The sequence below is a fragment of the Amblyomma maculatum genome, chromosome 6 (genome assembly GCF_055883805.1).
Source record: "Amblyomma maculatum isolate TAMU_Amacu chromosome 6, ASM5588380v1, whole genome shotgun sequence".
In the NCBI taxonomy this organism is placed as follows: Eukaryota; Metazoa; Arthropoda; class Arachnida; order Ixodida; family Ixodidae; genus Amblyomma; species Amblyomma maculatum.
In genome coordinates this window covers 49,916,481-49,931,122 of record NC_139349.1, presented here as the reverse complement: position 1 = coordinate 49,931,122, position 14,642 = coordinate 49,916,481, and the positions used below count along the sequence as shown (strand labels likewise).

The 14,642-nt window shown below is 47.7% G+C and overlaps 1 protein-coding gene across 1 annotated transcript in view; it reads right to left on the bottom strand.

Annotated features, from left to right (window-relative positions):
* Positions 1-3,921: 3,921 nt before the first annotated feature.
* The window catches only part of eve (homeobox protein even-skipped), a 24,861-nt gene continuing 14,140 nt past the window's right edge, over positions 3,922-14,642 (bottom strand). Inside the window, exons 2-3 of the mRNA XM_084605574.1 lie at positions 8,696-8,913; positions 3,922-5,596 (exon numbers count right to left, since the gene is read on the bottom strand). Coding sequence (XP_084461700.1) covers positions 5,048-5,596; positions 8,696-8,913 — 767 coding nt within the window. The 3' untranslated portion in view covers positions 3,922-5,047. The remainder of the gene's footprint in view (positions 5,597-8,695; positions 8,914-14,642) is intronic.

Genomic DNA, 14,642 nt, shown 5'->3' with positions numbered 1-14,642 from the left:
CGTGGGATGAATGTTAATTATAGGCAAAAAGGATAGCTATATACGTCTGTGATCAAATGGGTGTAGCTGTCACACGGCCGTTTTAATTGGACGGATATATGGGAGAGGCATATTTACCCTGCAGTGGGTGTTAGATATTTCACTAGGTATGGGAGACGTATAGAAAGGTGTTGCCCGAGCAATCTGAAACCTTTATATAGGCGATCATAATAGCAGCATTATTCCACGTCAAAATGATAAATAGCTTCGTCCCCCATACAACTGTAGCATTTATCTGAAGTGATTTAAATAATGATGGTTCTAACACTTAGGCAGTCGAAATTGATTAACATGTACCTAATGTAATGTAACGTGTGCTCACACTGCTCATTCCTCACTGTCGTCACCGTGTTTGACTGTTCTGTTTCTCTTCAGGAAAAATAAATAGAGGTGACGCAAATGTCCAGGCCAAGAATGTACCAACACTCTTTTCTTTTCTGTGTTTTTTGCATAGAGAACTGTTAGCTAAAAGAGTATAGCTAGTTTGTGAACGTTCATCATGTGTAGCCATGTCATCATGCATAACAGAACCATGCAGGATTTCTGATGTCGCCTTGGCTCCACCTTCGTTACAATGACAAAAGAAATGCATATTACGAGAATACAGCAGGGTTTTATTTGCAGTCGCTTACAAATTATTGGAAAATCATGATGCAATTTCTAAGTCTCGAATTACACGCAACTGAACTGCATAATCTCTCCCATCAATCATGGGGACGCTTCGCTTTTCATACTATGTAGCTTTAATTTTGCGCCGTTATCAATGATTCTGTGAAAAAGAGCCAAATAATTCGACAAAATAAAACAACTGCGATATCTTATTCGACGCATATGCCTGCAAACATTTAATCACACAACTTCGTCATAGGAATGTGGTCGCCATATTCAGATCTGCAAGCACATCGCCTTGACCGTCGCAGTGCATGTCTGGGAGGCGGTCACTTACGCAACATGCTGCCCTGTAACTAAGACTAAATTAGCCTTCTAGTGTAGAGGTGCAAATAACACTGGAGAAAAGTATCGAAGGTCGTTATGGCGCAGTGGCTAGGCCGCTCGACTATACTGTGCCCAAGGATGCGAGGTCAAATCCCGGCCGCGGTGGTCGCTTTTCGATGGAGGCGAAAAGCTATAGGAGCTCGTGTACGGTACGATGTCAGTGCACGTTAAAGAACCCCAGGCGGTCGAAATATCTAAAGCTATCCACTACGGCGTCTCTCATAGCCCGAGTCGCTTTGGGACGCTAAACCTTATAAACCAAACCATAACTTTCGTATGTCGAAAGACACTAGCACCGAAACGCCAAAGCAAAGAAATAATGCGCGGACACAAAACGTTCGCTCCCCATGCATGCTTTGATTGCTTTAAGCTGCAAAAATTGTTGAGGCATAGCACAAATTAAGCAACGTGGGCATGAAATGCAAAGTTCAGCCCACGAAAGCTGCAGCATCTTTTCTTATTATTTTTTTTTCTGCCTCAGAGGTCACCGAACGACCAACGTGACCAATCTCGTTAAGTGCGACACCGCCGCCGACTCGAACTCCGCCCGTCATTTTCCCAGGCTCATCCTTGGGGGCGGAAGAAAGCGTCGTCGTTACCAGCGACATCTTTCTGGTCTCCCGGTTTCCCTTTGTCGTCCGCTCCTGGAAAGAATGGTTCTGGCGGCGGAAAGGCGCTTCTGCGTCCCTCAGTCCGCCGCCGCCAATTTCGCGGTCGTGTGCAGACCGCGATCCCACGCACTCGGTCTGCGGGGCCTCCAAGGGGACGACCCTCGGCTTTTCTTCCCATAACGACAGCCCGTTTGGAAACAAGCAAGCCAGGGGCAGTGTGAGTGCCATGGCTTCCAAGGGGGGGACATTTCTTTTTCTTTTTTAGCACCGAAGCTGTCCCGCGAAAATGTGCGGCGTGTTTGAGTCGGAAGGATTTAAGCTTGGTTTTTGCTCTAGGAGCGCGATGCCGAAATGTGTCTGCGCTGCCCGAGCAAGCATGCCTCGCTTGGGGAAGAAAACGTTGAAAGGCGGTTTTTGGGAGGTAAAAAGTCTGAAATTGCTCTTAGCGTTTCCTCCGTTCCGCTTCCCTGCTTTCTTCTACTTCATATTTTTTTTCCTGCGAGTGCGCGCTGTCCTGCTGACAGCACTTAACCTTTTCGTTCCTAAGAAGAGGACGGGGACAGTAAAGGGTTTATGGTCATGGCAGTAATGAATATGCGTTTTTGAAGTATGGGAGAAATAACGACGTAAATAATGTTTCGAAACTACGGTGTCACTTGCTGAAAGAAAAAGTAGTATTTCGCGAGCCACTGAGTAGTTTTTTTGTGCCCCACCTGTACTGCCGTAAACCCCCAAAACAGCGGGCAAGAGCAGCTCATACTAAAGCCCGCTCATACCTGTCAAGATCGCACGGAAAGCTCGAAGACGCAGACTCACATGACAGGCGCGCCTTTCTATAGGCTGCTTTTACAATGCAAAAGCTTTTAAAAGTGTAGAGGAGGCCGTTGCGGAAACTGTTATAGATGCTGTTATATGAAATCAATGTTCGCCCTATCGTATCACGCTCATGAGCCGTATGGGACACGTACACGCAAATTCCTGCCAAGAGACCATTATCAAAGACGAGGAGCACCTTTTGTCTCCCACATCTATTCGTTTTAATGCAGTGTCACTGGTGTTAAACACACACACACACACACACACACACACACACACACACACACACACACACACACACACACACACACACACACACACACACACACACACACACACACACACACACACACACACACACACACACACACACACACACACACACACACACACACACACACACACACACACACACACACCCCTCGGGGTGGCGTCTTCTTTTTTCAAGGCGGAAAGTTTTTGGACTTAGTATTTTTACGAAATAATCTCACTGTATTTAATAAGGATGCCAATGTTCTCCCGCCTACGTACATATATCACAGCGGCGAGATCACCCCAATATGATTGGAAAGACATCAGCCCGGACCTCGTTTTTTTTTTTTTCCACAAACACCTTTTCCACGCGCAATCAGTTCATTTACGCATTCTCCAGGACATAGCTTTGGCATATAGTAACGTTGGCTTTGGCTGTATCAGATTTATCAGATTCGGATTGTTCCGCAGTGTTAAATGCTGCCTTAGTTGTTGTATCCCTGCCACTTACCAAATGTTAAATTTTACATTTGTCGTAATTTTATCGCGCTTTTTTCGTTGTCTTTTCATTTCAAGTGCCCATTCACGCCGAATTTTCGCACGCATGCTGCTGCTATGGTCTTCACGGTAAGTTTCAAATATTGTTAATCGCTCACTTTTGTCGATTGTTTTCCTCGGCGCAAAATCAATGAGAATTTTATATGCCACCCTTTGCTGTACAGCCCCTGCGGGCTAACGTAGTTAAATGTACAAATAAATGTGTAATTTAGGGCACGGTTGTTTCCTATTCGTATACCTTCAATTCAACATCTTGACCCGCTGCGGTGGCTCAGTGGTTGATGCGCTCGACTTCTGTGCCCAAGGATCGGCGGCCGCTTTGCTATGGAGGCGGAAAGCAAGGCACCTGTGTGCAGTGAAATGTCTGTGCACGTTGAATAACCCCAGGTGGTCGAACTTTCCGGAGACCTCCACTATACAGCGTCTCTCATACCCTGAGTTACTTTGGGACGTTCACACATAAGCACTTAAAACGAAAGCTGCGCACACGCTTGCACACTTGTATATGTCGACAGCTAGCGAAACGCCATCACACAAGTGTGTGGTCTTAGTCACAACCGCGCATTATCACTTTCGATTTGTTTCCGATATCAGAAAGTTTCGAAATAAGCAAGGAATTGCGCACAAAGACGGCAAATACAATGCACAGATTTTACTACGAGACAAGGCCAGACTTCCACACGCAGGCGCCAAGATGGCAAAGTGTCTATACAATAAATGTCTTTCGCGCACTTTTTGAATTGTCCTCTGATTCTGCGCACTTGTCTTTGGAAGCGCGGAGAACAGTTCACACCGGCAGCACGCGCAAACAGAGGCGTACGTGGAGTAGAGTATGGCGTTAGTCATCTCGCAGCATGATCAGCACTTTGAACACAGTCAAAGCACTCTTTCGCTTCGTCCACATGCTGAGAAGATTGCACAAGTCGCGCAGGCTTAATGAGCGTCACGTACAGCAATTTGTGTCAAGCGACCTGCCAAATCATCAGACACGAAACCCTTTGCAGATCAGAACGAGCCCGCAATCCTGCGCGCACTCAGCAGGGGCTGAGATTCCTGACGGAACAAGAGAGTATCGCGTGGACCTCGCAGATCACTTCTGTCGATCATGAAATACGCATAGTGGCTCACATCTTCGATAGCTCTCATGAAAAGATGTGCGCAACATCTGGGATTCGCATGCCTGGCTCAGCTAAGGCAAAACGGTCTTGGGTGCTTAGCTCTCGAGATGTCGGTCGGGCCGCTGGAACTGGCCTCGGGGCCGATGCATGGGTGCAGTGAGAAGCTTGGTTTCAGCCAGAAATCAACACAGGAGATCCTCCCCGGAAGATAGCACTGAGGCCATCAGATTCCGTTCACAGGGCGTGTTCATTCATAATCTTGACAAGATTATATATAGTCACAGAGACCGGTGCAGAGTCCCAAGGCGGTGTAAAAGGTTTCGAATACGCGCACTGTTTTTTTTGTTTTTTTGTTTTTTTCGTATTCTTGCACTGGCGCCTTGGAACGGTTATACGACAGCTTCGACACTCGAGACTGCAGGCTGCGTTCAGCCAGCCTAATTTCGATGCTTCCCGCCACGCAGGCTACATTATTCTGCATCGCACCCTGCTGGCGACCAAGCAAACCAATATTCCACCAGCCATCAGTATACTGTCCAACCTGTAAACGGCCAGCTGTCAAAGCGTCACGGCACGTACTGGTTCACCTTCCGTCCGGCACTCTTCAAGCCGTGCTTTCACAATCACCGCCGTTCTGCCAGCAGCAGCGGTAATGAGTCAGGCCTTCTCCGAGTCCGTCTTGAATGGCCGGAACAAGCTCGGCTTCATTGCGGAAGTCTCCGTTGTAGCCGTCGTCAGTGTGATGGGTTCGGGAGCTGCGACGACCCGAGACGGCGGAGACCGGCTGGACGTCGTCGTTGAGGTCGTTGTCGGAGGAGGATGCTGCTGGTTTGGCGGCAGCGGAGTGCCAGGATAAGGTATGTAGGGGCAGGCACAAGGAGTCGCCGCCGAGGCGGGCGAGGCAGCCGTGACGGCGTCGGCGGGCGACCGGGGGAACGGGGCGCCGGGCGCTCCTAGCTGCATACCCGGCGACGGGGGCCTGGGGGGGCCCGCAGTGTACGGATGGTAGCGGCTCAGCGGAGAGAGGGCCGCTGCCGCGGCCGTGTAGTAGGGGAAAGGCAGGGCGTACGGGTAGCCCGCGGCCCCCGAAGCCGCGGCTGCGGCGGCAGCGTTCAGCATGTAGGCGGCGAAGTGCGGGTCTGCGTACGGCCATGCCAGAGCCATTCGTTGTCGCTTGTCCTTCATGCGCCTGTTCTGGAACCACACCTGTGGAGAAAAGAACATTACGAAATATTGTATAAGTGCCCGAGAAAGGTGCATTGATAACTGAACAATACACACTAGATGAGTGAGAGAGAGAGAGAGAGCCATGTTCTGGGATGCCACGCAACCATGCATGTTCGAGTCAAGATGGAGAGAATAGTGAAGTGGAAATGCGATCTGCACAGCTGCTAGCTCCTTAGTAGCTGCAAAGTTAACTGTATATTTTTCAATATGATGCAACAATATACGCTAGCGTGGTTACTCTCAACATGTTTTTCCACAGTGCGCAGCAATGTGAAGCAAACTGTCTGCAATTACCAAGTCAACATATCTAAATGCGCAATGCAAATAAAAAGCAAGTTAGAGTAACAAATGCAGCCCAACATTTCATTTGTTACAATGCTCATCAATGTTTAAAATATATGCCGTCGTACAAACGTGTACATTCGACCGCATGTCTTTGCTTATTCAAGTACAAGCGGTGGTGAAACTCGAGTGGGATGAGACTACGAAAGAAATATTTTTAGAATATGCGTAACAGTTTCTTAAAAATGATGAAATGCATAATATGACACTGCCACTTAGTTCTCTCTAAAAAACGTATTGCGAGGACAAATTTTCATTCAGGTTCGCCTGCTATGCGAGGAAATAAGTCTACAAATGAGACCTAGCTAACAACTAAATGACACTAATTAACAAAGAAATCGTAAGCGTGAATACATCGTCATGGTATTCATGAAACCCGAAACAGTTTAATCTTCAACGCATTGCTTTTGCTTACAGCCACTAGAAGGAAAACAGGCCAGAAAATTTGAACGTTTGTATACGCGGACCCCTTTAATACATTTCTAAAGACACGAGTAAGCTCTCAAGTCCACACCTGCAAGGAATTTTATTTTCTTTTCTAAAGCATTTCTCTACCGCGAAACGATTCCCTGAATTTTCTAAGCAGTCTTAAGTTTCTTATTGTCGTTATAGGATGTCATAAAAGTGGCACCATGCGCTCTGACGCAGACTGAAATATCTTCATCGGCTGCTGCTAGCAGTATATAAGTACTGCCTGCAGAAAACAAGACGGGGACACAAACTGTATTGCTCGTGCATGACGTGTACTGCTTTGGCTCAGCACCAAGCCGCAGATGACAGACACCAGTAAATCATCTCCGCCGGAAAGCGGAGAACCATGATCGTTTGGAGTTCGTTTTTAGCTCTCGCTTAAGTGTGCTGACTGGAGCGTTTTCAGTTGGTTTCTAAAATAGCCCCTGCTCAGGACAGTGTGACAGAACAGGAAGCATCGGAACTTATACCAACACATTCTCGAAGTTCTTGTCAGGCGCTTAACTTATCGGCTAAGTACACGGTCATGCATTTCGGGCTTGAAGAGTATGTTTTTCAGTTAAAAAAACTGACGACTAATTCTGCAGAGAGTCCTGCCAAAAACGATGCTCAAAGTGAAGCCAGAATTGCAGGGTGGTAAAGGGGACTGTAAAACGTATCAACAAAATAACTTTGTCGGTAGTTCAGCTGGTTATGACCTCGGTTATACTATCTGCTGAGACACGGAAATATGTCGAGAATGTCAAATGCGTTAGGTATAGGCCTCGAGCCAAATATATTCGACAATTTGGAAGCACGTCCTATGCTTGGAGATGTTGCCTCTTTACCAAAACCCCAAGCCAGAACTGTTTTCGTGTTCTCTCAAGTTGCCTGGTGCGCTCGTTCAGAATTCGACCTAATCATTACCATCCATTCTGTCTACAGAAAACATTTTCTGTCACGATATATCTCAACTGTTATTCTCCACTGTAAGAATGCATGGGAAGGTATACGTATACAGCTTTTTTCAAGAGTGCACAGGGACGAGAAGTGATTTCATCGGTCATATAGTGAAGGTCCTTTTGCGTCCACAGAGATCCAAAGCACTGTAGAGGTTGACCAGAGTGAGAGTTTATAGGAGAGTCAACTATATGCTCACTCGCTCTTGCGCCCAAGAATGCGGACTATCACGACAGGGTGCTTCTGCAAACAATGAGTCGTTCCAGCGAGTGCTCGCTTTATGTTCCATAAAAAAAAATAGAAAAAAAAACTGCATGCTCATAATTGCACTCGTGTGGCTCAGGCTCAGCTATAGAGGATGCTATAGGTATATAGTTCCACATGCTCTGAATAATCGGGGTAAAAAGTTTTCCTAGTAAGCTAGGTGTTTATTTGTTCGAAGCCTCTCCCTGCCACTGCACCTCTACCTTTGTTCAATGCCCTTTCATACTGTGTAGCCATCTTTTTTCTCTGTTCTATACCCTGAAGCATAAGACACTTCATGGCCGCGTGTGGGTTTCGATCCCGCGGCTGCGCGCGCAAAACTCATTCACTGACCCTGTATTAGACCGCTAAGCCATAAACTTACCCGAATGCACAGCATGTTTAACTGCAAGTCTCTAGCGCTCTTCATCGTCTTTATCACCACCCATCCAGCCATGCCCAATGAATCTGGAACACAGTATTACCGCACTGGATGATGTGCGCGTGGATGACTGGTGGTTTCACGCCTGATAGACGAAGAAGTTACATCTCGTGCGCTTCTTCTATTTGGAACGCGCTCGATCAACCCTTGACTCTCTGTCTCTGCCCTCTTACCTTTTCACGTAAATCCCTGGTTCGTGACAGTATATACTGAATTTAAACAGCAATCCTTACCTCATCGGTTGCAATCACTTCGCTTGTGGAGAAACAGAAAAGCACCTGCGTGCAGTGCGATGTCAGCCCGTTAAAGAATACGAGACGGTCAAAAATTGATCGTGCGTCATATCTGATAGCTTAGCTAGCTTGGGAAAGTAAACCGCACGCCCCTTATGTACACACTGGGACTAATAAAGCCCACGCACCATGTCATGCACTAAAACAAAAACTCTGTAGAAAAGAAAGGCATAAAGGGAAATAACCAAAAGGAAGGTTCACGATATACTTCTAGGATCATCGAAGAGAGCACGGCAGCAATGCATCGCCAGCCAGGTCACATAAATTAACGAGCCGTTAGTAAGCAGTGAGTAGAAAGCATGAGCAAGTCGAACTTGAGGGTTACGTGAGCGCATATGTCGTGCATACCTTGATGGTGCTCTCGGGCAGGTTAAGCGTGGCAGCCAACTCGCATCTCCTGGGCCTGGACACGTAGTTCTCGCGACAAAACTCCTTCTCCAGCCGCGCCAGCTGCTCTCGTGTAAAGGCCGTCCGGTAGCGGCGGATTCCGCTGGCGTCCTGCGCTGCCGCCGCTGCCGCAGCCGCCGCCAGGGCGGGCTCTGTGCCTCCACCACCTCCACCGCCTCCTCCGCCACCTCCTGAGGACAGGGTCGTACGTGCAGGGTTCGATCAAGGGCGCAGCCGCAGCAGTGAAAATAGCGGGTAAAGAAGCTTCGTTAATTACAAGGATAACCAACAGAATGTACACGCCCACAAGAAGAACCAGAAATTGCAACATTTTTATTTTACAGCAGCGATATGCTTGAAAATCTGAGCAAATGTTGTCCAGTCATGCATACAGCAAAGCAGGTGTGCAGTAGGTGTATGTTGTCAACGCCGCTTTTGCATCAACAGTACTGCTCAAGTGCAAATATGATCTTATTCATCCGCCTACATCGTAGAAACCTAGTTCCAGCTAAAGAAGAAAAGAAAATTAAGATCGTACCAGGAAGCAACAAGTTAAACCTCTTAATTTTAACAAGGTATACCGTGTGGAGTATGCATAGATCTCCTTAGGTGATCATGTAATTTCAATACATCCTACCTCGCTATGTGAATGCATTGATGCCAGCAAAACGAGCGGCTGAGATATGCAGAATAGTTATATTTGATCGATATTGATTGATTGATTGATTGATTGATTGATTGATTGATTGATTGATTGATTGATTGGTCGATAGGTCGATAGATCGATCGAGACACCACGAATTATGGAATGAGCAGGAGGCGAATGTTTCACCGACCGAAGAGGTACTTGGACCCCCAGGCTGTAGTATACGCTGCTGATGCAACCCGACGCTCACAGCCTAAGTGTCCCGAATAAATGGATCGTGATATATACTCCGCTGCAGCGAGATAAACTCTAACGCCTCCAGCTAAAGAAGCTAAACGCCTCCACCATACGCTTTCTTTAGCCACGAATGTCACCACCGCCGATGCTCCATCCTTCCCGTAGCATCGAAGCCCCGACTTGACTCCGCTATCCATCCAAACAAACACGACGCCGGAGTGCGCGGCTGCTGGCTGAAGGGGAAAGTGCGTTTAATTGCCGCCCAGACGGGGACCGGTCGCGCCACTGGGACACAGCGACGCGGAACGGCGGGGCTTTATTTAGACACCGGATCTCAGCGAGTGGCAAGGCCCGAAAACCGTGCCGCGGGTCCTCAGCGAAAGATTTATCAGGCTTTGACGCCCGGACTCACTTCTCCCCCACACGTCCCTTCTGGCGACGCGCACTTACACGCGCTTGTGTGCATAGACGCGCGCACATATATAAGCCCACTCTCGAGAGACGCGGGAGGCAGCAGCAGCGGTGCTGTCGTCGTGCGACTCGAAATGGCTGTTGTCGCGTACTGACAGAGTCCAGGCGCGAGCGTTCATATAGGCGTAGGAGCCGCAAAGACAGCCTTTGACACGAGAGGTCTTTGTGGCGCGGGAAACATGCAGATGCTGCTGCTTTCACCATTCGGCGACCCGTGTTCGCGGCGAACCCCGCCTTCAAATGCTCCCTCGATTTCGTGATGCATTGAAATATGACCTTCATGGTCTGGCGCTCATGTTCAACCTTGATGCTGCTTTTCTGCGGTTAGGACTAGAAGCCGTGGTAAGTTCACTCAACCATCATTGGTGAGCAGCAAGACAATGAAACGTTATGGAGCGCTTACCACCAAGTGAATAGCTTAATTACGCCTTAAGTGCAAGTTTACAATGAGCTGTATAATCGTCCGCCGTATTTATGCGATGCACTATGTGGTCGCAAACCCGCTAAATCTCGTATGTCTTCGTTTCTGCGTGAATCGCTCGCGCTGTTTCTAACCTACACGCTGCACCTTCCTGTCTTCCGTGTATGTTTTTCTATTCAATAGATGTCCGTGCATTACTTGGGACTCCAACTTACGGGTAAACAATGACAACCACAGACCTGCAGACCCAAAGCGCCTCCTTTGGCTGCACGAATAAATAGCTTTGACCTAAGAAGTGTGACTGCCCATTCCGGTACAGAAAAAGAAAACCAACTGGTCCAACTTCTCACGTTAACGCATGTCCACTATACATGTCCTCTCTTTCGACGGCAAACGGTAAGTGAAAATTATAAACAAATTTGGACATCATCATGTAGGCGCGCTGAACTTTAACACGAGACAATTCACTAGCACAAGACAAGACTGGTACGTGCGCGAACTTTCAACTGTTTATTACAAGTACTTCTCTCCTTATATACAAACATACAAAGAAAACATGGACACGCTACAAAAAAACGTATGTTCTTGTTTACCCCGCTTGAATGGCACCGTCGTTCGAGGGATGCACATTTACAACCCATACGTACTCTTGAGCCGTGCTTGAGCGTATACAGGGCGGCTGGAGAATGGCATTGTGCACATACACCACCGCGGGATACCCAAGAGTAGGGAGCAGCTGTCCGTATACAACGAAAGGGTTCGGTTCTCCCGGTGTGGATGACGAATGACGGACGCGCGCGCGCGCCGATTTCAAGTGAGATGTATATAGTATAGTCGCCCTCTCCCAGAGACACGCACCTGCCTTGTCACGGGACCACGCCTTGAGGACAAGACCACCATGGTTATAGACATATATATATTTATTCTTCTGACTCCTGCGTTTTACTTGAAGCAGAAATACTTCATTATCTAGCAATGTATACAAAAACATTCATTGGACACTTAGCATGGTGTGCGCACGTAGGGGTGTTTAAACTATCTCAGGTTCCGTACTCATATATAAAGAATAAAAATTGCAACGATAGAAGAAATTCATGTAGTAAAATAGTATTAAGGAAGAAGCTATAGGAATAAGCCTAGTATCGTGACACATCGGCGTCATCTTTTATTTCTTCGTTTGTTACGTCAATTCCTGCGCAAGTAACACGCCTGTCTTTTTTTTCTATTTATTCAAATGTCAGGAATTTGCTGCATCGCATACCATGCACTCCGTAAAGAAATTTTTCGTTCACTGAATCCATTTCCTTTTTGATATTCAATTTATTCAAATCCTAGCGAAGGTTTAATGACGTAACTTAGCGAGGCTGATTGACGTATTTCGTACGGAGTCCTCAACAACTAAAGCATACGGCATTAGCAGCTGTAGCGAATGGGAATGTGGGGAAGATAAAGGATGCTATTCACTCCCTTTACTCGTACACCACAAATACGGATTATTCGACAAGGCCATGACGTCGCAGCAGATGACCACACGCGGAAATTACAAACAGCCAATAACGATCATGTTAAACGTGACGCCTTACGTGGAATGAAAGTGACTAAAATGTGCCAAGTAATGTGAATGTAAAGGCCACGTCGTGTATAAAATCATCTAACTTTATACATTAATTGGTTAATTGAGACATATGTCGCGCGGGGCACAGTTGTGTGGCTTGGGAACAGGCGGAGTGTTATATGTATGTCATGTGGCTTTTCACGTAATTTGATATCTGATGACTGTGGGCTAAAGAGCATTTGCGTAATTCGAGATGACCATGGCCGCTATCCAGTCATAATGTCCTTGATTTTTTATTCCTGCACAAAAAAAAAAAAAAAAAGACAGATGGGGTGGCAGAAAGGGGGATAGCGTGTCTGCCTCTATAGCGCGCATATTCAAAGGAAGTTTACATTTCAGCAAATACCATGTATAAAGAATCATACCCAACAACACTGAGAAACGCGGTCGGGATGTACGTGTCAAGCGGGAGCCGCAGGAGGCGCTTTGCAACTTTCTCCGGTTGACTTCACTACACGCTCGAGCTGGTCTAGCACTATAAAGGCGTACACGCATTCGTGTGCTCTCCACAATGCTGAGGTTCTAAGCACCGTACTGAGAAGTCAGCAGCGCATCCTATGAGGACGACCCCAGGAAACAGCGAGCGCTCAGGGTGGCACGCGCAGAGATGCGACATCACCGCACAGGTATAGACACACACGAAGACACGACCTCCTCGAGCTTTTTAAGAAAGAGATGGCCGATTGAAACGCATCCGCGCAGTCAATGGTGGCTCCGGCGTCCGGCGGCGCCTGTTCCCCAATGGTGATGGATGAGGAGCCCGCCCACCCACGCGCTGCAATGCGGCCTGTTCCGCAGCGCCAAGCGGCTGCTACGCTCCCGCGTTCGCCGGCTGCGTGGGGAGGCCTGGGGAAAGCGGGAATCGCTTCTGAGAATCTGCGCCGCCGCTTGGCGCCGTGCGCGCCGAAGGTGCTGAGCGCAGCGCGCAGCTTCCGAGCGCGGAGGGTGCTTGCTCCTTTGGCTGTGTGGAAGTATTCATGCGTGCTGCTGTCAGCAATGGGGGCTCCAAAATTTCTGTACGGACAATTGTTCGTTGAATTTCGGCCAGTAAATTTGCACCGGCCTCTGGTAATCATGTGGATCAATATATAACATGAAGAAATCGTAATAAGCCACATCAGCCGCCGCAATACGTAGAGAAATAGAGACTGAGACAGAGATAAAGCCAGAAATATTTTGCAGCTTTGGTGCTCGTCTGTAGAAATTAGTTTCGCGGTATCGAACTCGGTCACGGCGATTGCACATTCTTTAACAATTAAATGCATAGCCCATGCATGTAATTGCATCTTAAAGATCCCAAGGTGCATGGTGGAAATTTATCCGGAGGCATCTACCCCAGCGTCTTTCACAGCTCAGACTGCAGTTTTGCTAAGCAAAAAATTCTATATTTTTAGTATAGTGGGGCTTACTTATCAAGCGGCTTCCTAAAGCGAACGTTATAAAATATTTTGAACGGTAGTTCTTTAACAATGCGAACAATAATAGCAAGGCGAAGAATAGGATGCATACATAACAGAGAACGTACTGCGTTTAACACAAAAAGAAATAAAAAACATTTCTTCAGCAAAAATGGCCGCAGTAACGTCTGAAGAGCCATGTAAGGCACAGACTGGCGTCGCGTTTTACTCAGTACGGGTGAAGTCGTGCTCAGCAGCAGATTGGAATCTCCATCCTGGTCCAGGTCCTGAAGCCATCGTCATATAATCCAACTCGCCTTCCTGCCCAGCTGTCTGTTTACCTACTTCAGTTGGGCTCGAAGTGAAGCACGCAAGCCATCAGAGAGATGAGTACGTCCCTGAACGCGCAATGATTTTTCCGAAGCCCTGGCAGGGTGGTCGCGTATGAGAACGCAATGAACTATATAAGAACACAAATCTAGCCAAGCCAGACAACGCATGCACCTAGTAAACAGTATTCAGGTCATAAAGACTAATGTCAAGCCCTGTAATATAGGACATTTAGAGTACTTCTGAATCTTCACTTTCTCTTTTTGCCCTCACCTCTCCAAATCTCCGAGTCTGCATAGGTGCTGCAACATACCACTACGCGGCTCGACACTAAACGACATGGGGACGGGCACTTTTGAACAAGGCACAAACTAATATTGCCGCAGTTCGCGCATGATACCGTCAGAGTGAAAAAGTTATCTCAGATCTCCTGTACAGTGTTGCACCGCCTTCATTCGTATATCCGCACACACTACTAAGAGGCAAGCTTCCGCCACTGCCTTGTGCAGAAGCTCGACGCCCACCCTGTTGGGGTACGCGTGTGCAACGCCACAGCCATGCACAGCTGGGCAGCTCGCCGCAGGGTCGCAAGCAGGCGCAGCGCCTTTGTCCGCATCGCCCCCTACGGCGACCAAGTACACGAGAGGCCGGCCCACAGAGAAACACACGGGGAACTTGTTGCTTTCCTCCTTTTTTTTTTTTCTTTCACTCGCGTGCGCATGCAGTTTTCGTTTTCGTTATGCCTCGAGAAAATAAAAATGCAAAAAGTATTCTTTTGGGCCCACTCTCTT